This window comes from Heptranchias perlo, chromosome 25 (genome assembly GCF_035084215.1).
Source record: "Heptranchias perlo isolate sHepPer1 chromosome 25, sHepPer1.hap1, whole genome shotgun sequence".
In the NCBI taxonomy this organism is placed as follows: domain Eukaryota; kingdom Metazoa; phylum Chordata; class Chondrichthyes; order Hexanchiformes; family Hexanchidae; genus Heptranchias; species Heptranchias perlo.
In genome coordinates, this window is record NC_090349.1 from 17,485,993 (window position 1) to 17,513,288 (window position 27,296).

Here is a 27,296-nt window from a genome sequence, read left to right on the forward strand (position 1 = left end):
TAGAGAAAATAGAGGAGGAGGGTGAGCTTTTTAAGAAGTAGGGAGATGATGGTGGTCTTGATAAAGGTGGGAACAATACCTGAGAACAAAGAAAGATTAAAAACATCATTAAGCACGAGGTCAAGAAAGGGAAGTTAAGTAGTTAAGAGCTGATTACACTCTTAACAAACTTCAGCTGATCCAGAACTCCACAGTTTGTATCCTCTTCAGCATTTCTTTTATTTAATTATTGGCAAGTTTCTGATGCCAGCTCATGTCATCAGGGCAAAACATTGAGCAAAAAGCAGGAATTCCCTGCAGTGAGTATAACCCTGGCAAAAACACAAACATACAAATACAGGTGTCACTCAGGCCACTTCAGGACACCTAATGCCTGGAACATGAGTGGGATTGGTTAAGGACTGGGAGCAGATTGCTTGCCTTTCCTCTGGGCCAGGAAATTTTGTGTGTTGAATTGCGAAAGAGGGGACCAAGTGAGGGATGAAATAAATGTTAGAAATAACACAGAACATTTAACAAATTCATACAAAATCCATTTGTCTGCTCCTTCTGAAAAAACTTCAGAACTCAATGGGTTTGTATTCAAATATGACCATTTAGTTGGAGGAGCTATTTTGTCATTCATTTTTTCTAGCCGTGATAACAACCATATACTTCAATATACAGAATTGTGGTCTATGGAACCATAGGTTAACCACATTGTTTTATCCCAAGTCATTATTGCTGTTTTAGCCCCTACCACTGAGATCCACAGCTTGAGAAATAAAAGTGACATCACACATACACAAGAATACATCACTCACCATTCCTACTGCAAACTCCAACTAATAGAAACATGTGACACATTCAAATGTTCTTGCAACCGATATGAAGTTTTTCTCATCACAAAAATAAAATCTTTCAACATTGTAGTGACTTTGAATGAGTCAAAGAAAAGCAGCCTATATCAACAATGTTACCTACCCAGACCATTCTGCTGCAACAGAGAATGAATATATATATATATAACCCTCCACCAACATCACTTACCTCAATTAGTATAAAGCTTGCAAAAAGTAAAAATAATGAGTCCAGTAGATATGAACTAATATGGAGGAGTTACTGCACTCACCCATGCAGGAAAGCTGAATTAACTTCAGTGAATACAATCATTAATCCAGGATGTTCCACGAATCACAACATTTCAAATCTGTATACTAATTTTGCGTCCTTCCATTGGCTATATTAGCAAGTCCTCTAAGACATCCAAAAATGTCAATCAGCACTTTGAGCAAAAATATTTAACAAGAGAAAATAAATCGAAACAGGAAAGAAAAGAAAATATTAAAGTTAATTACAGTGGTATAAATCACGAAAACCAACTTATAGTGGTTTCATTTTGAGAAGACAACCAGGTAAAGAGCGATGCTCCAAAAATTAAACCATTAAGTCTTTTTTTAAAATTCATTCATGGGATGTGGGCGTTGCTGGTGAGGCCAGCATTTATTGCCCATCCCTAATTGCCCTCGAGAAGGTGGTGGTGAGCCGCCTTCTTGAACCGCTGCAGTCCGTATGGTGAAGGTTCTCCCACAGTGCTGTTAGGAAGGGAGTTCCAGGATTTTAACCCAGCGATGATGAACGGCGATATATTTCCAAGTCAGGATAGTGTGTGACTTGGAAGGGAACATGCAGGTTCCCATGTGCCTGCTGCCCTTGTCCTTCTTGGTGGTAGAGGTCGCGGGTTTGGGAGGTGCTGTCGAAGAAGCCTTGGCAAGTTGCTGCAGTGCATCCTGTGGATGGTACACACTGCAGCCACAGTACACCGGTGGTGAAGGGAGTAAATGTTTAGGGTGGTGGATGGGGTGCCAATCAAGTGGGCTGCTTTGCCCTGGATGATGTCGAGCTTCTTGACTGTTGTTGGAGCTGCACTCATCCAGGCAAGTGGAGAGTATTCCATCACACTCCTGACTTGTGCCTTGTAGATGGTAGAAAGGCTTTGGAGTGTCAGGAGGTGAGTCACTCGCCCACAGAATACCCAGCCTCTGACCTGCTCTTGTAGCCACAGTATTTATATGGCTGGTCCAGTTAAGTTTCTGGTCAATGGTGACCCCCAGGATATTGATGGTGGGGGATTCGGCGATGGCAATGTCGTTTATTGTCAAGGGGAGATGGTTAGACTCTCTTGTTGGAGATGGTCATTGCCTGGCACGAATGTTACTTGCCACTTATGAGCCCAAGCCTGGATGTTGCCCAGGTCTTACTGCATGCGGGCTCGGACTGCTTCATTATCTGAGGAGTTGCGAATGCAACTGAACACTGTGCAATCATCAGCGAACATCCCCATTTCCGACCTTATAATGGAGGAAAGGTCATTGATGAAGCAGCTGAAGATGGTTGGGCCTGAGGAACTCCTGCAGCAATGTCCTGGGGATGAGACGATTGGCCTCCAACACCCACTACCATCTTCCTTTGTGCTAGGTATGACTCCAGCCACTGCAGAGTTTTCCCCCTGATTCCCATTGACTTCAATTTTACTAGGGCTCCTTGGCGCCACACTCGGCCAAATGCTGCCTTGATGTCAAGGGCAGTCACTCTCAACTCACCTATGGAATTCAGCTCTTGTGTCCATGTTTGGACCAAGACTGGAATGAGGTCTGGAGCTGAGTGGTCCTGGCGGAACCCAAACTGAGCATCGGTGAGCAGGTTATTGGTGAGTAAGTGCCGCTTGATGGCACTGTCGACGACACCTTCCATCACTTTGCTGATGATTGAGAGTAGACTGATGGGGTGGCAATTGGCCGGATTGGATTTGTCCTGCTTTTTGTGGACAGGACATACCTGGGCAATTTTCCACATTGTTGGATGGATGCCAGTGTTGTAGCTGTACTTGAACAGATGATTAAGTCTGATAATTGATTGCTTGTAGTCTGTTGACAATACATTATTTTCTCAGACCATCACTATAGAAAAGGTAGAAGCATATGCCCAAGAATATTAAATTACAATCTTACTTCAAAGTCAATACCCTATAAAACCAACTCTACAGTCAACAATTATGGAAACGATAAAATTAATACAAAATTATCAATGGGTACAAATGTGATTGATAAGTTATACATTAATCATTTTGGATAGTCAATTTGGCTGCAGGGATTGATTATCCAGAAGGTGAACATTCAACAATACAATCTATTTTTAAAATGCAGCACATTATTTACTTATTTTAAGGTATAATCAACCTTACTATTTGTGTATAAAATACTAAAACTTAAATTGGGAACACTCATTGATAGTATTAGTTTGATTGAGAAACCCAAAGTGAATGAGTGCAGGACACCATCAAGGCCAAAAAGACAAGGTAAATCAGGAAATTGGAATTAAGGATATGCTAGGATATAATTCCATGTATCTTAAACATGTAGTTCAATATTATTCTCCATATTACTTTGCAATTTTTAAATCTCATTTGGAGTAAATTACAGTGTAATGCTAACCCATACAAGCCAACTTTTGATATTTAATTGTTTAAAAACTAGGAAATTATATTTAAGTCCTGTAACTATAGATACTCCTTAAAAGAATAATCAAGATATACAAGTTGGGGATAAGCTCCATTACCCATATATGAAGTATAAAATTGGATGAAATAATTAATTCTAACTGAACCACAGTAGGTTTATTGTGACATAATTAATATTAATTACGCTACTTTTCTTATTTGTATGTCATTTCAAAATGAATGCTTGTAAACAGAATCCCATGATTTCATGAACATGCTTTAAAAAACCCAAACAGTCCTGTACTAGGATGTAATATGCAGTGCATTGGCTACTTTGGACTGGATTTTGATTCTCTCAACACTGGTAGTTGGTCTCGCTTTGTTGCGTGAACAAATAGTTTGAATGTCCACAGATATACTGGCATTGGTAATTTACTAATCACTTAGGCAATTTATTAATGTGAAAAAAACTAAGAAAATGTTTCAAGGCTTTAATTGACACAAACTGGCCAGCTTCCTTAGCAACATACTTTCATTGAACACAATAAAGGAGGTAAAAATCTGCCCTTTGTACTACTGCCATGATACACGCTAATGATTTTATATAAAAATAACGTAGAGTGAGGGAGAGCACGAGATGATGATGAACTGGAATGCAATTTTAAAAATTTTGTGAAAGTCACTTTGATAGGGAGACTGGCTGGCAGCTAAAATGCCAGCAAGAACTGAAGGGAGCAAAAGTGATCAGTAATTTGAGCATCACATCATGAGGAGATCCTGCTATACTGTGAAGAATGTTATTGGAGATCTGTCTCATTTCAATACATAAAAGACTATTTTAAAAATAATTCTTCATGGGACTTTGATAGTTAGCCAACTTTATGGCCATTTTAATTTGTTACTGCACATTTTGTCAAATTAAATATATCTATCCCTGACTTATGAATAAATGTTATATCTGTATAGCCAGACTGCCTAACAAATGGTAGATGCAAAGTTCACCCAGTTGTTAGAAATAATTAGTATTTATCACCAGTCATTAATTGATTACATCCATCTATGGCCTTTGCAATCAGCCGACCAAAGGGAAGGCCATAACTTTCCGTATGAGTTGCTTTGTTTCACAGGTGTAAACATATCAGCAAAATTGGCCAGATAGTTTTTAATATGCCTTTGAAAGCTATTCACGATTGGCTGTTTTACTTAAAGATATCCTTTTGATCTTCCTTTGTCTCAGTTCAGACTTCAAAGTAATGATTATAACTGTTGCCCTGCATCAAAGTTTCTTCAGTGATTCTTTTCTTCACCAGGCAGCCAAGGAGCAGGAACTAGTGAAACACTCCATGAATCTGAGAGTTCATGTATTCACTTTGTATAATGGATGCTGGTCCAAAGTAAAATCATAATACTGCAGAAAATGGCCAAAATAGAGAGACATTTTATTATTTTGAAACAAAGACTATGAGCTAAATAAAGTTCCATAATCCATCAAAATCTGCTGTGTTTGCTCTTACTTCTGTTTAAAGTACATCTGATTTGTAGTTTATTGCTTGAGATTTATGGTCTGTCAAAGTATTACTTGTGCATTAATTGGAGAAATCAGGAGCTTATGGTAGCAATTCAGTGTGCACCTAATGGGTAAAGGGATTCATTATTATGGTCATATTTCAATTCATAGGGAGCATGGCTTGCCTTTGCAAATGGCCCTTGACCGTTGGACCCCAAGAAAAAAATATTTGGACTGTACCCAAATCCTAACAGCACTGTAACTGAAGCGGTAGGATGCTGAGAGGTTTATTCTGGAGTGTTATATCGTTTATTTGGATGTATGGCAATGATTAATACACACAAGACAATACAATATATAAAATCAATAGATCGGTGGAAAAATGATCATTTGATTGGCTGAGACAAAAGAAAGAAATTGCATTCACATAGTGCCTTTCATGTCCTTAGGTCACCCTGAAATGCTTCATAGCCAATTAATTACTTTTGAATTGTAGTCACTTTTGTTATGTATGCTTATGTAGAAAACTGTGGCAGCCAATTTGCATAGCATAGCAAAGTCCCACAAACAGCAATGAGGTCCATTAGCAATGAGAGCACAAATTAGCATATAGTAAAAACCCATGCACACAAAATTGACAGGCCCTTTCAGCATTGCATTCTAAAAATAACTTTGAAAATTGTCCTGCCTAGTGATAGTTGCAATGAACATTTAAATGTGTTCTCTGCTGGAACAGAAAAACATCTTTGATTCCAAATTAGAATGTTTGTTATAATTTATTATATATTTATAGCTGTTTTGCCAACAGAAGTTAAAAGTAGCCAACTAGATTTTCCTTCCACTCCCCACCCACCCATTATAAAAATATTCAAGGTTTCACAGCAAGAAGTCAATTGCAAGAACACACAATTGGCATGTTCATGCTGCTGATCTTTCGTCATTCTAGGGACTTTTAATGATCACAAAGCTATAAGTCAGGGGCAAAGAGCTACAGCCACCTTTATACAAACTGTATATTCCTGGAACTGGCACAGTCCACGAGAATATCAATAACTCCGAAAAGGCTGAATTATGAACAGGTTGGCAGATTCTGAGATAAACATAAAATGAGTCAGAATCTTGCCCGCTTCAACTGTGCATAAAAGGATTATATTCCTTTCTTTGTGTGAGAGTACAAAGAATATTCCTTTCCTTACTTCTCCCAATAGGACACTAACCAGGACTTACAACTAAACATTTTTGTAACAAATTTTTAATTGCAGATATTCCTTTTATTAATATAAAATGTTACCAGAGATGTATACATGTCACAGATGTACAAGGTGAAAATTGTTAATTTTATATACATTTTAAAAAGTGTGTACAGAGCATTAGCTGCCCATCCTAAAAGGAATTGTGAAATTTATGACAATTGGGATGGTCCCTAAATTAATATCAGCAGTAATTCAAATCAATGACATTATACTGTACTGCAATGGGTTTAGTGAACATCCAGCATTATTCATTATGCTTTTTTCTAACTTGTATTATATCTCCTACTGTATATAAATATACACTGCAGTACTGACTTACTGAAAATGCCTGGGGGGAGCTATTCTCGGTAAATATGATGTATGTGCTATTTTGTGCGGGAGTTCAATTCAGTCAGTGTTAAAAGCTGTTTCTGCTTTGTTGCATGAACGAACAACCATTATGAAACCTACTCAGATGTGCTGGTGTCAGTGAGGTCATCCTCCAAACACATTTTCCAATTGGCTAGACAGGTCATTAATTTCTAGGACCAAGGAGAATTTAGGGGCTCAAAAAAACAGGCAGCACAGACTACTAGGAACACAAGCTGTCACCTACTATTTCATGCACTGCAAATTTCCTTACACAGCTCTATCATCATGCAGAAGTGCCAAATAGAGGCCAGATGTTTTCCCAGAGGGAGGGAGAATTGGAGGGACAGTCATCTCAGGATATAGTAATGTATATGCTAGTCATCAAAAAAAGTAGCATTCATAGCGATCTGGAAACAGATCTGCAACTTGCCTTCTAAACAAGCAAAACAAGCACTCAAAATTTACATTCAACATTAAATATTTTGAAAGATCTGCATAAATGAAGGTTGAAAAAAAGTCAGCTTCATCATCGTTCCTGATATAGAGTTAAAATAGAAAATATGTTGCATACAATGTTCAAAAAAAGGGAAAACTCCTCTCTCCTGATCACTCAATAATAGATAAATGCACTGCCTGGTGTTGAAACAAGCCCTACAAATCAGACACTGTCAGGTTCATTTTCCTGTGTGTGCCAAGTTTGCTTATCTCAGAGAGGGCGCTACAATTGGCCTTAGAACACCCGAGTTAGGAAGGGGAAAATTCAGATAGAGTTCCCATTTCTAATAGTTAACTGTGATCCCTGCTGGAAACTATGCATGGGTATGGACATCAGGTGCAATGGCCACTTGGATGAGGTGCTGAAGGGCTGCTGTCACTCATGGAATTGTATCCCAGTAAGAGTCAGTGCCTTCAGAAAAGGAAAGAAGAATAATTTTAAAAAGAAATCTCACCCTTTATACTAATGCTAATAATTAACATCTGTTTCTTTGGGTTTTGTTGCTAATAGCAGACTATTTGAATATTTTACATTAAACAATGAGTACTAATGACATCCTGAGTAAACTAGCTGGGGAAGAGAGTTATGGGTCTGATCGTCAGGAAGATAAATGATTGTACACAGTAGAAGATATTAGATCGTTGAAATACACTGATTGATTAATTATCTACTTAAGCTAATTTGGCTCCCTCATACCGAGAGACTTAGAAAACTCCTCCCAGGGAGTTCTCAGATGATCTAATCAATGTTTATTGTTAGGACAATTGTGTTCTTTTTTTGAAGGAGACTACAACAGAAACAAGACTAATAATACTGGCAAAGGAGAATAATTATAATTTACCAACTCTCTCATTTCTTTTTTAAAAAAAGGGATTGAAGAGGAGAGTAAGATTCCACTTCATTACAATGTCCTGATAGAACACATGCAAAGAAAGAAGCATTCACTTCACTGATAATTAAAAACAATGAGCTCTCTCGATGGCTCAGCACACTCATCCAGTGAGTAGCTGAGCCATACAGACTACAAAAGTTCCAGGTTTGATCCCTGGTTTGAGTGGAGTTAGCTGATCTCAGTCAGGGCAGCAGTGCATTCGCCACAATTAGCCTCAGTATCCTTATTAGGGTTTGGGGAATTTGTCAGGACTCCTGATCCTGATTGCAACCCAATAACCATTGCTGAAAGCTCATCTATGAACAACCCAGGACAGAATTTGGCCCAGTGATGATGCCCCTGAGATTAAATAGCTTTCCAAGTCGCCATCAAGGCTACTCACACATGAATAGAGGTCACTTGAGCAAGGCAAGGCTGGATAGTCACTTCTGTGGAATCACACCCCAGTTAGATGTCAACACTGGGGAACGGAGAGGGATTAAAAAAAGAGACAACTGTGGTTTGGGACCATTTAAAAAAAGTAAATTAAACAATGGGGGGAAAAAAACCTGAAATTCTTATCCAAATTTTGTGTATTCCACTTTTTGCCTCTTTACTCATCAATCTTCTCCCCTCCTCAGCAGTGACTCATGCTGGGTACAGTTCCACAGGTGTCATCAGATTACTGGGTACTTCATCCGAGTAGCAAATTTTCAGGTGTGTGAATGAGCAGCGAATGTCAGCAGGTAATTTTCTGTGGGTCTATCACCTGTACTCACCCATCATTCACACATAGGCATTTTCACTACAGGTGCCCGGATATTAAAATCAGGAACCGGAACCCTGGTAATTCAATGCCCCCATCACCAACACCTCCACCCAGGGAATGCTGAGGCCAACAGTAGCACCCTTGCTGAGATATGTTAACTTAGCACAGTTCAGAGATTCTCCACTTTTACTTACAGATGAATGATGTTGCTCACAAGATGATGTGCTCTTTTAAAAGAACAGAAGCACTATACATGCAATGTATTATTCTGTTGCTCAAGTGCAGAGGCACGCAACTGCTGTGTTCCTTTCAGGCCACGTAGTCAAATTGCAATGTCTTACTGAGATCAATAAAAGCTAATTGTACTCAAGGTAAATTAGAAGCTTGTTTCTGTTGCTGTGAAACTTTGTCTGTAGATTGGAAATGATGGGACTTTTTTTTTTAAAAAGTGTGACATCTGAAGTATGATAGTGGTGTTCCAAAACTTTTACATAGATCGATTTGAAAATAAAAGCTGCCAATGACCATAGTTCACCTACAGTATAACAATTAATAATGCTTCAAAGAATTATTAGATTTACCTTCCAGTTGGCTCGCAATGTTTGTTCCTTCGTCAGAGAATCTCGCAAAACAGCCTTCCAGCACACGAAGTCGCCAATGTCTGCCTTAGTGTGGTAGCCTTCCTTCAAGCAGTGCTTGTACCAAAGCACCTCATCCTCTGCAATAACCTTCCAGGTTTTACTCACCTGAGAAACAAAAGGATCTCTTATTGTTATAAAGATCAAATATCCCCTGTGCAGCCAACGTAGTACATGGATGTGCCAACAAATTGCAGTGTACACTAACAGTACATGTATCTACCAAATGTGCCAGGACCCAGATTTGCACTTAGGGAATACATCAGGGAATACAAACAAAATCAAACAGTCAATCAGCCTGGATTATTCCTGTATTTCCTAGCAGCTATTTTTAAAAAAAATTATAAACAGCCTTCTTAATAGAGGCCTACTCTTATAGCTGCTCATGTGCATCTTAGAATCATAGAAAATTTACTGCACAGAAGGAGGCCATTCGGCCCATTGTGTCTGTGCCAGCCGAAAATGAGCCACCCAGCCTAATCCCACTTTCCAGCACTTGGTCTGTAGCCTTGTAGGTCACGGCACTTCAGGTGCCCATCCAGGTACTTTTAAATGAGTTGAGGATTTCTGCCTCTACCACCCTTTCAGGCAGTCAGTTCTAGACCCCGACAACCCTCTGGGTGAAAAAATATTTCCTCAGCTCCCCTCTAATCCTTCTACCAATCACTTTAAATCTATGCCCCCTGGTTATTGACTTCTCTGCTAAGGGAAATAGGCCCTTCCTATCCACTCTATCTAGGCCCCTCATAATTATATACCTCAATTAAATCATCCCTCAGCCTCCTCTGTTCAAAAGAGAATGACCCCAGCCTATCCAATCTTTCCTCATAGCTAAAATTCTCCAGTCCTGGCAACATCCTCGTAAATCTCCTCTTACCCTCTCTAGTGCAATTACATCCTTCCTGTAATGTGGTGACCAGGACTCAAGCTGTGGCCTAACCAGTGTTTTATACAGTTCCAGCATAACCTCCCTGCTCTTATATTCTATGCCTGGGCTAATAAAGAAAAGTATTCCATGTGCCTTCTTAACCGCCTCATCTACCTATCCTGCTACCTTCAGGGATCTGTGGACATGCACTCCAAGGTCCCTCACTTCGTCAACACCATTCAGTATCCTCCCACTTATTGTGTCCTCCCTTGCCTTGTTTGCCCTCCCCAAATGCATTACCTCACACTTCTCCGGACTGAATTCCATTTGCCACTTTTCTGTCCACCTGACCAGTCCATTGATATCTTCCTGCAGGCTACAGCTTTCCTCCTCACTATCAACCACACAGCCAATTCTTGTATCATCTACAAACTTCTTAATCATGCTCCCTACATTTAAGTCCAAATCATTAAGTCCGAATCATTAATACATATCACAAAAAGCAAGGGACCAAGTACTGAGCCCTGCGGAGCCCCTTTGGAAACAGCCTTCCAGTCACAAAATTAACCGTTGACCATTACCCTTTGCTTTCTGCCACAAAGCCAATTTTGAATCCAACTTGTCACTCTCCCTTGGATCCCATGGGCTTGTATTTTTTTGACCAGTCTGCCATGTGGGACCTTGTAAAAAGCCTTGCTAAAATCCAAGTAGACTACATCAAATGCACTACCCTTATCAACCCTCCTTGTTACCTCCTCAAAAAATTCAATCAGGTTAGTCAGACACGACCTTCCCTTAACAAATCCATGCTGACTGTCCTCGATTACTCCGTGCCTTTCTAAGTGACGATTTATTCTGTCCCTCAGAATTGATTCCAATAATTTGCCCACCAATGAGATTAGACTGACTGGCCTGTCAGTCTCAGATTCAGTCTATCCCTTGCTCCCTTTTTAAACAATGGTATAACATTAGCAGTCCTCCAATCCTCCGGCACCATGCCTGTATCCAGTGAGGATTGGAAAATGATGGTTAGAGCCTCCACTATTTCCTCCCTTGCTTCTTTTAACAGCCTGGGATACATTTCATCTGGCCCTGGTTATTTATCTACTTTCAAAAGATGCTAATCCCCTTAATACTTCCTTTCTCACTATGTTTATCCCATCCAATATTTCACACTCCTCCTCAACTGCAACATCTGCATCATTCCTCTTTTGTGAAGACAGACACAAAGTATTCATAAAGAACCATACCAACATCTTCCGCCTCCCTCCACACATAGGTTACCTTTTTGGTCTCTTATAGGTCCTACTCTTTCCTTAGTTATCCTATTGCTCCAAATGTATTTATAAAACATCTTTGGGTTTTCCTTGCCAATATTTTTTTCATGCCCTCTCTTTGCTTTCCTAATTTCTTTAATTTCACCCTTGCACTTTTTATAGTACTACAGAAAGCCTAGAGGAGTGAGTTCTCAGTGTCTGACATAGGCTTTCTTTTTCTGCCTTATCTTACCCTGTATGCTCCTTGACATCCAGGGGGCTCTAGATTTTGTGGGGAATGGGAACAGAGGAGAAAAGTTTTTTTTTAAAAAAAGGAATATCCTAAATTAACTCCAAAAGGTAACTCCTTGCTAGTCGGATCTGTTTTTTTTTAAATAGGTTAGCATATCTAAGCTTTATTTTAACATTTGTTGAATTCCAACATTTCATTTGAAGTTCAAACTGAACTGAACTGGGCAAGTTTAGATGCTTGTGCTGATCTCAGTTCCAAATTCTCAACTCATTTTTGCACCTACTGCTCACAACCTCCCTTCTGGTCCTTTAGTATTCAAATTCAAACCACTTAATACAAGGCTTCTCCCACTGAAAGGTCTTCCAACATTTTTATTCAAGTACTAAAAGTTGAAAAACACAACAAAAAATACACTTTGACAAATTATGGTTAAGTCTACCTGAAAAGCTTACTAAATGCCTTTATACGTTTGATTAAACTGTTATATTTACCTGAGCACATCTTCCAAGTTCAGTTTTGCCCAGGTATGCAAATATTCTCAGTGCTAGCTCATATGGCAGGTCAATATCAAAAAAGGGGATTTCATTTATTTCATTCTGCAACAGAATAGCAAGGACAAGTGTTAATTATACACTTCAAAGCAACAGTTTATAGTAGATATTTAAAGAAATACAATTACCTGCCTGCATCTGAATGAATTATGCTGGAGGTAGCCAGAGAACTTTTTCCTACTGTGCCTCTTTGTTCCCAAACCTATTGAATGCATAACTAAAATCCCAATGTTGGAACTTATTACTATGGTCCTACTTGCATGGTTGTCTGAAGCCAGGATGCCCACAGAGTTTGTAATTCAAAATGTAAAAAGCTTAAAACTAAAGCTGAAGTAGGTACTTTTTGACCAGTGTTATCAATTCTTAGAGTTTTAATTTCACAAATACTGGGAAAACTTTGGTGCGTACAATACCATTTAGTGTGTTTTTTTTACAATTCCAGTAGTAGTACACCTGGATTTTATTTCTGGTTTTGTTTTTTCTTTTATTGAAGAAAAGTAGCAGTGTTATAGAATGAATGCTTACTCTGCATCGCTGTGAGGTAACATTTTTATTCCAGGGAAAGCAGCATCACAAAAGTTTAACACGCAAAGTGCAGGTAGACCAGGCAAGTTCCTAAGTTTTTATAAAACTCTTCCCCTACCCTCATTTTTGCTGTTTTATTGATATATCAAAACAAATGGCAACTTTTAAATATTACATTCGGCAAAAGGAGGAGGGAAATTTAAAATCTGATTTTATTGGTTTAAACCTAAAATTAGCAATCATATACCTATTACAGTTCTGGACTACAAAGAACAATTGATACTTATCAGAGTTTAACAATGGAAGTGACTACTGCTGTATGTAGCAAGTCAAAAAAATTGGCAACTGGTTAAATATAGATCTGCTTGCATCAGGTTTTCCAATCTAGTCTATGGGTTTATTAGTAATTATAAACCTTGAAAAAAGTGTCGTTTTGCAGCACAGATGCCATTGACAAATGTACCTACTATATGGTTAAAATTAGGCAATGCATACAATTTAAAATATTGTTATCAATCGATTGTTGATAGTCTGTAGTATATCCATGCATAAACAGTGGACTTGGGTCTATATTTGAAATCTTTTCCTTAGATCCCCAAAAGTTTCAGTAAATTTTGATACATACAAATCTTTGATGGTCTGTAACTTCTTGCTTTCTGTTTGATATACATATGTTCTGGGCTGGTAAGTATATTTTTTTCTATTACTGGACTGAGTATTGCATTAACAACTTTTATTAGTCATGGACTTCAACTACATTCTTATAGACTTTCTTCTTCTTTCCCTCATGCACCCATCCAACATCTAACCTGACTCCCAGCAATACAAGTAGATCAACAAGTATCTGATTTAATTAACAGTTTAATTTATTACATTTTTTAAAAAGCTAACTTACATCATCATTGCAAGTTTAATCCAGTAACATGTAAACAGGAGCATTTGCCTATCTCTTTACCAGACAATTTATTTAACAGAATGAGTTTTCTAGGTGGTACAATGTTAAAAGGTGGTGCAGAAGCACTGAGACCTTGGGGCTCACATACACAAATCTTTGATGGTGGCAGAACAAGTTGATAAAGCTGTTTTTAAAAAAAAAAAATCGAATCTTTAGCTTTATATGAGTACAAAAGCAAGGAAGTTATGCTAAACCTTTATAAATCACTGCTAGAGTATTGTGTCCAATTCTGGGCACCACACTTTAGGAAGCGTGTCATTGCATTGGAGAGGGTGCAGAGGAAATTTACCAGAATGATACCAGGGATGCGGGACTTCAGTTATGTGGAGAAACTAGAGAAGCTGGGATTTTTCTCCTTACAGCACAGAAGGGTAACGGGAAATTTAATAGAGGTGTTCAAAACTATGAGGGGTTTTGATACAGTAAATAAGAAATTGTTTCCACTGGTAGGAACTTCGGTAACCAGGACACAGATTTAAGATAATTGGCAAAAGAACCAGAGGGGAGAGGAGGAGAAATTTTTAATGCAGCAAGTTATAATCTAGAATGCACTGGCTGAAAGGGTGGTGGAAGTAGATTCAATAGTAATTTTCAGAAGGGAATTGGATATATACTTGAAACAGAAAAATTGCAGGGCTTTGGGGAAAAAGCAGGGGAGTGGGACTAATTGGAGAGCTCTTTCAAAGAGCCGACACAGGCACAGTGGGCAGAATGGCCTCCTTCTGTGCTGTAAGATTCTGTGATTCTACAAAGTTTTTTTCCTTCTTGAACAGTGTTAAATATGCTACAAGAAATATTTATTCAAATAACCCAAACTGCAAGATGTATAATCAGCTTTGTGAGGGGGAGCTTCTTTGTTAAGTAATTTGTTTTAAGCTATGATTTGCAGCAGCTCAGCATTTTGCCTGGATATTAGGTACTACATTATTCATTGGAATGAGGTGGAAAATGGCTTAAGGCCCAAAGAGAGTGCTTCAGATCTTTGGCAGTGAAAGTAATTCTTGTTTTGTACTTAATTGCTGACCTCAATATTTAATCCCTATCTAATAATTTAGGACATGACTCCATTTAACATAGGTTAGAATACCAATATTCCTAAATTAATAGTGATTGATTTTTATATTTAAGCAATATTTAATTGCTTCCGTGAGATTCAATGAAATAAACTTAAGCTGCCGGAACACTTAAGTAACTAAAAGAACTGGATGTTTTATTTATCACAGGTGAAATATATTGCAAGAGGTTAGAAGGAAAAAGGAGAGTCTACAAGAATGTAGCAGAAAAAGCGTTCATGTAATGCAATATTGCTTTGCCAGGGTGTCCCAAAGCATTTCACACTCAATGATTTCCCTTTAAAGTGTATTCATCTTTGTTGTGTAGGAAAATGCAGCAACCAAATTGTACACATCAAGATCCAACAGCAAATGAGATGAATAACCAGTTAATCTGTTTTGGTGGTGTCAGTTGAGGGAGGAATGCTGGCTAGGACAGTTGTGTAAATCAGTGTGCTTGAATGGACAAGGTGGAATGAGTCAACAGCCTTGATGATAGAAGGTGCCTGGACCATATAGGATGGAGCTAGGTGTACTCAATAGATTTACAACATGTAGTAGATTTTCACAGGATCATAGGAATTGCTAGATGAAAAAAGACCAAGCTCCATCTTGTTCGTCTTCTACCAACCTGACAGTCACAGGATACAATGATAATGGAGTTGTTGACTAATCATAGCAATCAACCTCTATCAATTGGTCTACAACAGACCCAGACATGACAAGGAAAACCCTCAGAGGTGGAGAACTTTGAAAACCATAGGTCCAAAGTCATGTGTTCCTCCCAAGCATGCTTGACATCATGTCTAAAATTACTCATATACTGTATCCCAAAATGTTATTTTCTGAAATAAATGTATCTAATTTGTAGTTGAATGAATCAACACTAACTGCTTCCACCATCTCCCGAGGGAGCCTGTTCCATAGATTGACCACTCGCTCACTGAAATATTGTTTCTGCAGATGAATTTTGAACTTACTCCCCTACAAGCGCAGGCTACATCCATTTGTTCTACTGTTCTGCTCAAGGTGAAATAGCTTGTCATGGTCTACATTGCCTAGTCACTTCCTAAAAACAGCAATCATATCAACTCTCAACCTTCTTATTTCCAGTGAGAACATGCCCAATTTATATAATCGTTGTTCATAATCCAAACCCTCCTCTTATCATAATCATTCTCTTTGCTCTTTTCTGTATCCTTTGTGTATACACAATCATGTATTGTGCTGCAAGAACAAATGCTACTGCTGTGACACCAGTCATAGGATTGTGTATACCTCCGCTCCTGCATTGCAATTATCTTCATTTTCTCCATCTATTATCATGCCATCTATAATTCAACCAGCAGGCCCGCTACATACTAGTAAAAACAAGTTAAGAAAAAATTAATTACATTATGTCTTTGTATACCAAGATGCCAAACACAGGCTATATTCTATTCAGAGGTGAGTGACAATGCCTCAGTGACTGGTGCCAATTTGTCCCTTCTTCCAAAAACAAACTCCCTATGGTAGAAGAATTTACCTACAAAGCATAGCATCAATGAAACTCCTTTAAAACAAGAGCCCACATGCATGTTAGGCTAGGGTTTCAGAAACAATTAGCCTTGACAGGTTGGGCTGGATTTGGCCTAAAGCCTGTACATTGTGGACTACTGTTATGGATTATATTGACATCATAAAAAAATAGCAAATTTCTGGCAGTAAGTTTGAGGCAGCAAATCAACCCAGCAGGGCTTAGACTATAATAAGCCACAAGAGTAAAATTGGAGCAGTTTTAATCAACAGAATTCTTAAGATTGAATTACGACTCACTGCCAGCCAGTCATCTATTATCCTAGAATTACACATTATACATGACTCATAAATTTACTTCATGAACCCTAGTTATACCAAATATATGGAATTGAGAATTCACTTCACATGTCGATAACTTCGAGACTGGAACTACTTAAGCACAAGACAGAAATAATTTAAAAATCATTTAAACTAACTGCACACTCAGTCTACACAAACACTCTAGCTGTCCACCACAAACAGAACAGCAGATGTGCACATAAATGCTAGGTAACTTGGCGAATAAAGTCATACTGCTTGCGCCGAGATAAAATTTGCCACAAAAACAAACATGAAGCCTACTGAATGTATACAGAAACACAGTTACAATCATTTAAACTAACAAAAGATATATCCATTGCAAAATGAAGCAGAAAAACATGCTTTTCTTCACAAAAGTGCCTTCTCAAAATAAAACACACCAACATTTCCCCACCCCCTTAAATGACGCTGCTTTATAACAATGGAGTATTTTAGGTCATCATTATACCACAGATACCGTTTCAGTTGTACTGATGACTTCTTCGATTCTCTGGCGAGGCAATACAGGTCTCGATAAGCATATCCATAGGACTTTGTTCACCAGTATCCAAATGCATATTACTGCATATCACCTGACAATGTAGCTCCTGTACACTCCAATATATTTTCAGAATGAAAGATATAATTTTTCCTTCCTTTATCTGCCAATTTTCCCACTTCACCTAAAGGCATTAACTCTTTGCTGAAATCCCGTTCCAGAGGTGCCAGACCTATTCTTGTATCTCTTTCACATGTGAGCCTAGACAGTGAGTTCCAGCATGGAATTTGATTTGTGGGAACATCTCAGACAAGTCCAATCCTGTCCTCATCCAACATCCATATATGTCCCCCTATTTGTAGAGCTTGCTGGGTAGCAATCAGGGGAAGCGTAAAAATTCAAGTGGACCAGGGATGCGGAGGACAACTATAATGCCCTATTACCTGCCCCGTTCCATCGAACCAACTCACACAGACCAGTCACCAGACCTGAAACTTACCTGGTCAGTCCAACACAGCCGTTTGCTGCCTGAACCAGCTAGGCTATTGGGGGAAGCAGATGACTGAATAGTCTTCAACAGTCTGAGATAGAACTGTCTTCATTTTGATTTCCTTTTCCCGCATCCCTACCGTTCCTAACTCCTACGTTCTAACCGTACAGGTGATATATAAAATCATGATCATACATATAAAAATCCTAAATATTAAGGCCAGATATCAGACAGCCATTAAACTATGTTACTGCCATCTTACGAGAGGTCAATGACCCCACTAATGCTTCAGTATTCTGAAGTTGTAGCTTAAAGAGCATTCAAGAAAATAAATTAAACTACAGATCAAATAATTCCAACTGGCATTAGTGGGAAATTTAAAGTTACGCATTTTGCATACCAAAAATCCGAAATGCTGTCCAAAATCTAAGTTATGTTATTTTGGTGAATTTTTTTCAAGTGTTGTAAGTGCAGGGACTCACATGAAGATGGAAAAGAACTAGAGATAAAGAGAAAGGAGAGATACAAAAAGGATAATGAGATACTGTCACAGAAACAAACATTTTATTTTCACATTTATCTGTGAGCAACAGCCTGCGAGATCAACTAATCTATCAACATCACGCAATGAGCTCTGACCCTCTTCCTGCTGATTTTTGACGGTAACCAAAATGGTCCACTTGAATTTTTACGCCTCCCCTCCCCCGACTAATGAGCATTGATATAGCCTTCTCCTTATTTCTTATATTTTAATTATCGAGATATACTTGGCATTTTTTAAAATCAGTTGCTGGAACTACAGAAGTCAGTGAAGGAATCCACTGTTATCATAACTGAAAAAGATTTATTTTCTTACGTGCGCACCATTTTAATCCGAAACAAACGAACGCAGCCCTGAAACAACAACTTAAATTATTCGTAGTACCCGCTTGTAACTCTAATACCTTGGTTAATCTTACAAAAAACAATCTTCAATTAGCTTTATGACTTGCCAGTGCCACAGAGCTTTCGCACGTGTAGTGAAGAGGCAGTAATTGTGCCCTTGGGATCTCTTGGTGATTTGTGCTTAATGCCTTTCACTCTACATACAGCTCAGTTTCTAAACATAAAAATTAATTTCCCGCTAGTGAGTAGCATTTAGACAGGAGCAGAACTTCTATTAATTCGAAAATTGTAGCTTCTGAGATCGTTGTATTTCAAGTGACAGCTGCGTCTGTGACCTTAACTAAGCAGTGATCAAACAGTTTGACTTATGGTGCAATCCAACCGCAAATAACCAGACTGCAGTATTATCGAGCACTGAGCACCTCCCCAGGGAATTCCGCATCTTCTGATTTTATCAGCTCCCTTATTCGCCGATCACATACACATCTAACAGCACACCCATAACAATGTGTACTTTATGTTCAAAATGCTGGAAGACTAACATTTTAATACTATGATGTGGAGATGCCGGTGATGGACTGGGGTGGACAAATGTAAGGAGTCGCACAACACCCGGTTATAGTCCAACAGCTTTATTTGAAATCACAAGCTTTCGGAGCTTTCCTCCTTCATCACTTCACCTGACGAAGGAGGAAAGCGCCGAAAGCTTGTGATTTCAAATAAAGCTGTTGGACTATAACCTGGTGTTGTGCGACTCCTTACATTTTAATACTACAACAGTGAACTGTCTCAGACACAAACACTGAAATCTAGTAGCAAACTCGTGTCTATAATAACGACGATGAAGTTTTTGTTGCTGGGTTATTTTTCTTCAATAAAATACCAACTACAAGGAAATCTACAATTGGTCCTTAAATGAAGTCTGGCTGTCATAGTGAAACTTAGGAGCAGAGAGTAAGAAGCCGTAGTGATTACCAAATCATTGATTAGCTGATCCAACAGGTTCTCCCTGTTCCTACTGACCGGGGGCTGTGCGGCTCGGCCCGAAGGGGTCCTCCAGGCCCCTGCCTGTGTCCTCGTCCCTCTGCGGCCGGCAACAGCGAGCCCCCTCCTGCGGCATCTTTCGCCTTCGAGGCGGTCCCTCAGCGGACTGGTCCGTCCCTCCAGCAAACTCTCGGCCAGGTAGAAGTAATCGCCTCCTCGGGCCGCCGGCGGCGGCGGCTCACTGCCGCCCGGGGATTCTCCCACTTTTAACCCTTGGCCGATGCCGAGCCGCTCGCACTTTAAACCGTCACCGTCCTCGCGCCCGGGCCCCGCGGCTCGCGCCTCGCCATCCTTCGCCTCCCCGTCCCCATGGCAACCGTGGCCCGGGGACCGCTGGCGCCGCTTTTTGCTGCGCCTTTCGTCGCCAATAAAGCCCGTGGCGTTTCCCCTGTTGGTGTGGTTGCGGCCGGTAATCTCTTCTCTCCACTGCTGCCGGAATTTCTCCAGATCCTTATCGCCCATAACCATAAACTTTATTCCGAATAAGTGGCTTTTGACAACCGCAAAACTCCGGTTGAAGTGCCCTGCTGCCCGGAGACTTTCTCTCGTTGCACCGTTTCCTCTGTTCACGGTCCAACTTCAAAACTGCACCGTGTGGAACTCTAAGCCCTCAGCGCATAGTTCCTCACTACTAATGATCCCCTTCTCATTGAAACTGGTGCAGACGCAGGAAACTAAGAACTGACATTCCAAACATTCACTCAATTGCACTTTGCTCTTTCGCAAAATAGTAACTTCTATTTTGAACAAAATCGAGTTTATCATTTTGGAAAGATCACCGAGGGGAAAAAGTCATTCAATTTGTGTAATAATTCAGCCACATCTGACATGATTATCTCAAGGTTGTGTGCGTCTTTTTGGTAGAAAACGAAATATATTAACCCCGAAATTGTTACAGATCTTTCGAATTGTCATATATTGCAACTGGAAGTCCATCTGCTATTGAAAGTTTAAAAATAATTGCTTGCATCGTTATTTTTGTTGGTATGGCTTCACAAGATTTGGATAACTTTTCTTTTAGGTAGATAACATTTCTTTTAGGTAGTATAAACATATTACATTTAGCGGTTGATTAGTTCGGGTTCTGAGAGCTTTGCAATTATAATAATCTAACACATCCCTCAGATAGAGAATAATTCGGGTGAAGCCTAGACAAGCGTGCATCTGAACAGACCATTAAGTGAAACAGTTGCTTAAGATCATTGGCTCTGAAATTATGTCATGGGATACTAGTCTACAAATGGTAATGCATTTATCTGAATTTATTCTCTAATATTTTACCCAGGCAATTGCCTGTTTAAAATAAACTAGTTAATCTTCTATGATATTGCTCACAGTGAATTGGAGGTTGTGCTGTTACTGGGTGTGTGTATATTACTACTGAAAGAAATTAAAGAGACACTGTCGTGTTTTCTTTCTGATGGTTTCTGTAGGTAAATAAATATGTGTTTACCTGGAAGCACAACATCCTGGTCTGCTCTGTGAATGGTCAGGCTTCTTGTCAATCATAAAAAAAACTCCTTCCTCAGAACCAAAATGTACTTGTATTCATTAGACTTAGAAGGGAAGCGGCTTCAGTGTATCTTGGGTGTTTCTCCACAAACTTCTTACACAGTCATATTGGTGCATGCGCAAGCTGTAGCCTGCTACATTATTAGGATTGTTAGAAGCCTGAGAGACAGGCCTCCAATAGAAAATGTTGTTATTGGCATTTCAAATATGGCATTGTGTTGGTAGTTTTTATCATATTTGTAAATGTTGTAATTTTTTTAAGTCTACTTTGTTAAAAACATTAATTCTAGTAGTAAGTCTTCAGCTTAATGGAGAAATCAAGATCAAAGTCAAAGGGATTGTCAAAAAATATTTAGAGCAATTTGATTGGTTTTGCTTCTCCTTTCTTTTATTGGTAGATTTTGACGATTTGTTTTTTCATATGTCCTTGGTAGTTCCTTAGTTCGCTTTTTTACCTGCTTTCATTGTGTTTGATTCATATGTTCCATACGGCTGCTGCTGTGATTTGTTGATCTTTTAAGAATAATTAGTTTAAGCCAATTAGGTGCAAGTGTGCACACATGCAAACCTGACTTCCATATTGTGATGGAGTAAATGTGCACTGGACTATAGCAGATCTCCTGTGATGATTGCTGGTGTAAAGCAAATGATACACTTCTTTATAATGACAAGATCGTTATATCATATAATGCAAATGTTTTATTTTCCTGCTCAGGTGGACCTGTGTGCTTTAAGGCTACAATATTTAATCGTTGTTAAGTGAACAAAGCCTCAGCCAATAAGATTTTAGTGTGGGAGCAGTATCGGGTAAGGTCAATCTGAGTTTAATTGTGCTTCTGGCTGCAAGTCAGAATCCAGGATGAAGTGTCTGGGTTTCTCTTTTTTTGTGTGATTACTCAGGTTATTTTTGAGTCAGTAATTCTGATTCATGCATTAATACATTTTCATTTGATGTTAGAGTTGCTCTATATATTTTAAATCACTGGCTTTATTTTTCTTTTTTAAAAGATTGTGGAAGAAGTCCTGCACAAAGAATTTAGGAGATTTGGAAACAAGCTTAAGCACAACACTTCATGGGGTAATCTCAGAATTATTTCCCCAGCTATGCACTAGAATAGGGAAGGACAGGGAAATTAGGGAAATGAATGCATGACTAAAGGTGTAATCTCAGGAAGAAGGATTCCACTTTGTTTGGGCATTGGCACCAATTCTGGGACAAATGAGAAATATTTCACAAGGATGGGCTACATCTGAACAGGGAGGATGCCAATGTACTGGCAAAATGGTTGAATAGTTTGAATATGAAATTTGAGTGCATTGTAAAGTATTATGCTGAAGTGTGAGTACAGAAATGTTATATGAGGGATAAAATTTGCACTATTGTACTGTTTTATAAATGTTGTAGACATACATATTGTTGACACTGCCACTAAGATAGTGAGGAAGATTTCAGCCAAACCATTACTATTTGTATGCTTGCATCCCATGGCTTAATTTCAGGGCCATCATTTAACATTATGACGGCAATACCAGATTGTTTTATTATTGATTTCCTTTGGGTTTACATATAAATTGCCAAGTAAACAGGCAAAAGTATTTTATGAAGTATCAATGTGGCAGATTATGACAAAACAGTTTTTCCTCTGTTTCTCCCTTTCTGTCCTCATCCAAATATGTTGACTCTGTGCTGGAGTACAGTGGTATGGGTGCAATCTAGTGTCTTACCCTAGTGGATATTGTGTACAAATGCTTTGATGGTGAGTGTCCATAGGCCATATTTGGCCATATGGGTCATCACAGTTAATTCCAACCCTGTCCTTGCCTGACCTCCATACACACACACTTCTGACAGGGATCATTAGATAGCAATCAGGAGTGGCTGAATGATTTTCCCCTCCCTAATCTAGGGGCACTGAGGCCAATTGTAGTGGCCCCACCACCATCCTGGTTATGATAAACTCGTGTAGCCATTGGAGAAGCTCAAAACATAACACCCAACATCGAATGTAGTGTATTTCTGTTGCAGGAAAATCTTTCTTGTGCATTTTTGTAAATAGTTTGGAACCATGTGTTTGGGCGCTTGGTTCCAAGCTATATCCAAATATGCAAAGAAAAATTTCCCTGTAACAGAGACACATTATACTTCAAGATAGTGACACCTTTTGTTGTTGGAGCAGGCCATTTGGCTGTTCCAGCCTGCTCTGCCATTCAATGAGATCATGGCTGATCTGATTCTGGCTTCAACTTCACTTTCCCGCCTGATCCCCATATCGTTCGACTCTCTTTCTGATCAAAAATTTGTCTAACTCAGCTTTGAATATATTCAATGACTCAGCCTCCACTGCATTTGGGGGCAAAGAATTCCAAAGGTTCACAACCCTCTCAGAGAAGAAATTTCTCCTCATCTGCATCTTAAATGGTCGACCTCTTATTCTGAGACTATGCCCCCTAGTTCCAGATTCCTCTATGAGGGGAAATATCCTCTCAGCATTTATCCTGTCAAGCCCCCTCAGAATCTTATATGTTTCAATAAGATCTCCTCTCATTCTCCTAAACTCCACTGAGTATAGGCCCAAACCTGCTCAATCTTTCGTCATAAGACAGCCCTTTCATACCCGGAATCAACCTAGTGAACCTTCTCTGAACCGCCTCCAATGCAAATGTATCCTTCCTTAAATAAGGGAACCAAAACTGTACGCAGTACTCTAGGTGTGGTCTCACCAGCACCCTGTACAGTTGTAGCAAGACTTTCCTGCTTTTATACTTCATCCCCCTTGAAATAAAGGCCAATATTCCATTTGCCTTCCCAATTACCTGCTGCATCTGTATGCTAACTTTTTGTGTTTCATATACGAGGACACCCAAATCCTTCTGTACCACAGCATTCTGTAGTCTTTCTCCATTTATATGATATTTTGCTTTTTTATTCTTCCTCCCAAAGTGGATGACTTCACATTTTCCCACATTATACTCCATCCGCCAAATTTTTGCCCACTCGCTTAACCTATCCCTTTGCAGATACTTTGTGTCCTCCTCACAACTTGCTTTTCCACCTATCTTTGTATCATCAGCAAATTTGGCCACAGTTCACTCGCTTCCTTCAGCCAAGTCATTGATATAGATTGTAAATAGTTGTGGCACCAGCACTGATCCCTGCAGCACCCCACTAGTTACAGATTGCCATCCTGAAAATGACCCCTTTATCCCGACTCTCTTTTCTGTTAGTTAGCCAATCCTCTATCCATGCTAATATATTACCCCCAACACCATGAGCTCTTACCTTGTGCAGTAACCTTTTATATGGCACCTTATCGAATGCTTTTTGGAAATCCAAATACACTACATCTACTGGTTCCCCTTTATCCACCCTGCTCGTTATTTCCTCAAAGAACTCTAATAAATTTGTCAAACACGATTTCCCTTTCATAAAACCATGTTGACTCTCCTTGATTTTATTTTGAGTCTCTAAATGTCCTGCTACTACTTCCTTAATAATCGATTTTAGCATTTTCCCAATGACAGATGTTAGGCTAATTGGCCTTTGGTTACCTGCTTTCTGTTTCCCTCCTTTCTTGAATAGGGGCGTTACATTTGCAGTATTCCAATCCGCTGGGACCTTTCCAGAATCTAGTGAATTTTGGAAGATTACCAATGCATCCACTATCTCTGTAGCCACTTTATTTAAGACCCTCGGATGTAAGCCATCAGGTCCAGGGGACTTGTCAGCCTGCAGACCCATTAGTTTACCTAGTACTTTTTCTCCAGTGATAGTGATTGTTTTTAGATTCTCCCTTCCCTTTGCAGCTTGATTTTCTACTATTATTGGTATGTTATAGGTGTCTTCGACTGTGAAGACAGATTCAAAATATCTGTTCAATGCATCTGCCATTTCCTTGTTTTCCATTATTATTTCCCCAGTCTCATCCTCTAAGGGACCTATACTTACTTTAGTTACTCTCTTCCTTTTTATATACTTGTAAAAGCTCTTGCTGTCAGTTTTTATATGTCTTGCTAGTTTACTCTCGTAATCTATTTTCTCCCTCTTTATCATTTTTTTAGTCCTCCTTTGCTGGTTTCTAAAGTTTTCCCAATCTTCGGGCTTACCACTAATCTTTGCCATGTTGTACGCCTTTTCTTTTAACTTGATACCATCCTTAACTTCCTGACGACTGACAGGTTCGATTTTTTTAAAATCGCAATCACTATATTTTGGTTAAAAACATAAATAAGCAGGCAGATCTGACAACAGGTAGCAATTGCTGGGATCGGCATGAGTGAGTTCGGTTGCAAACTTAATTTTGTCAACCAAATTGATTTGGTTGACACTAAGTGGCACTTGGGAGATCTGAGTGCGCCTTATTGTTTTATGTAATTGGTAAATACACTATTTGAATCTGCCAATTACTATATATGGCCCATCTATTTCCAGGAGCGAATACGGGACTTGGATGTAATCTTTGTGATTAAAATATTATATATATCTGCAGGCGCGCGTGTGTGCGGAGAATTGTTTTTGACATTTACCCTGATCCAAACAGCAAGAAGCGTCTACCATTGTTTCTTGTAGTTTTGAAACTTCAGAACCGGCACAGGCATGGTGGGCCGAATGGCCTCCTCCTGTGAATGTACCTACGATGATACAAATAGACATCGACAAGTCGATGAGGCTGTTATTTTCCTGAATTGAGGTAATTGGCTTGAATCGTCATCCTCTTGATAATATTTAAATTTAAATGAATGTGTTTTGGCAGGAGTTCCGAGATTTTTTTTAAAATTAGCAATGTTAAGAGGGGGAATGTGATCCAATAGTTGTTGAGATTTGCTACTATTGTCGGGGGAGCTGGACCTGGGTGAGCTACATAATTCAGCTCTGTCGAAGGGTCATCGACCTGAAACATTAACTCTGTTTCTTTCTCCACAGATGCTGCCTGACCTGCTGAGTATTTCCAACATTTTCTGTTTTTATTTCAGATTTCCAGCATCCACAGTATTTTGCTTTTGAGTTACATAATTATTTTTCATGATTATATCTGAAAACGGTTCTTAAATTTAAAAAACTGATATAACATTTTACAACTCAAATTATAATATGACATTGCCAATATAAAGACTTAGTGCCAGAAATATATTAATTCCTCATTTGTAATAACGAAGTACACTTAGTACTTTTCTGGCTCTAAGCCGTACAACTGTACTTTGTCATTCTCTCCCACATTTCTTGGCACGTACACACCAACACACGGTAGAAGTTATGCAGAACGATCCTGGCATTTATTTGATGGTAGGCTACCTCTCGGTAATGACATCCATTGATTTAATTCTGATGTGTGTTCAAGAAGCTCTTGTGATGCTCCAGTAAAACAACCACTCAGAAGATAACACTGGTATTCAGTGGAGTAAGGAATATTTACTGTGTAACGGCAGTAATCGCGGACCTATAGAAAACAAGTGAAAGTTGACTTTCGATTAGGGCTGCAAATTGTGATCTAGGATTAACTGACAAGTAGCAGTGTGAGATGATGTTCTGAAACGTAATGAGTGGAGAGGCACCCTGGCAAGTTCGTATTTTATCTGGGATTGTGTTCACTCACTGCGACTTTTACCGGAGCTCATGTCAATAATTCATGATGCAGATTAGTTTATTTTCAGGTTCAGGAAAGTCATTTTGACCTGGAGAAAGAACGTTCCTTTCAACTGAAGTCCTTGTTTTCCACTGTGTACTTATATTTCAACTTAAATCCTTGTTCTTTTCCCTTGTGTATTTATAACGCTTGTGTATGTTCGTCTTTGTTCCTATGTTAATTTAAACAGGTACCGCACCCGCCCAGTATTAAGTTACATGTCTTCTGCAACCCGAATGTGGAATCTATCTTTGCTGTCACTACTACCTTCCGAAAAGAAGACAAGCTCGACAGGAAAGTGCTTGTTCTTTTGCAAAACGCAACTTAGTCACACTTCCAGGAGGACGCCCTCAATTCTGAACCCGCCCTTGTATTTTTTACTGGACATGGTCATTTCTCGTAGATTTTTCATCAAATAGAATAAATGATGGGGTTGAGAGCGCTCAAAGCTTCTGGAGACCCAAAGCACCCCGACCTCGCACTTTCACCACTTGGCTGACTTTTCGCCCTCAAGTTCGAAGCTGTCAACTCGGCGTAATCGTTTTCCATTGTTAAGTACAGTACA

The 27,296-nt window shown here is 39.2% G+C and overlaps 1 protein-coding gene across 2 annotated transcripts in view; it reads right to left on the minus strand.

Annotated features, from left to right (window-relative positions):
• Positions 1–20,160, minus strand: part of fbxw8 (F-box and WD repeat domain containing 8) — a 140,691-nt gene extending 120,531 nt beyond the window's left edge. Inside the window, exons 1-3 of one of the 2 annotated variants that reach the window (XM_068005699.1) lie at positions 19,578–20,160; positions 12,232–12,336; positions 9,307–9,471 (exon numbers count right to left, since the gene is read on the minus strand). In XM_068005699.1, the coding sequence (XP_067861800.1) occupies positions 9,307–9,471; positions 12,232–12,336; positions 19,578–20,066 (759 nt within the window). In that variant the 5' untranslated portion in view covers positions 20,067–20,160. Of the gene's footprint in view, positions 1–9,306; positions 9,472–12,231; positions 12,337–19,529 lie in introns of both variants that reach the window. The other variant, XM_068005698.1, reaches the window with a different exon arrangement.
• Between the last annotated feature and the right edge of the window lie 7,136 nt (positions 20,161–27,296).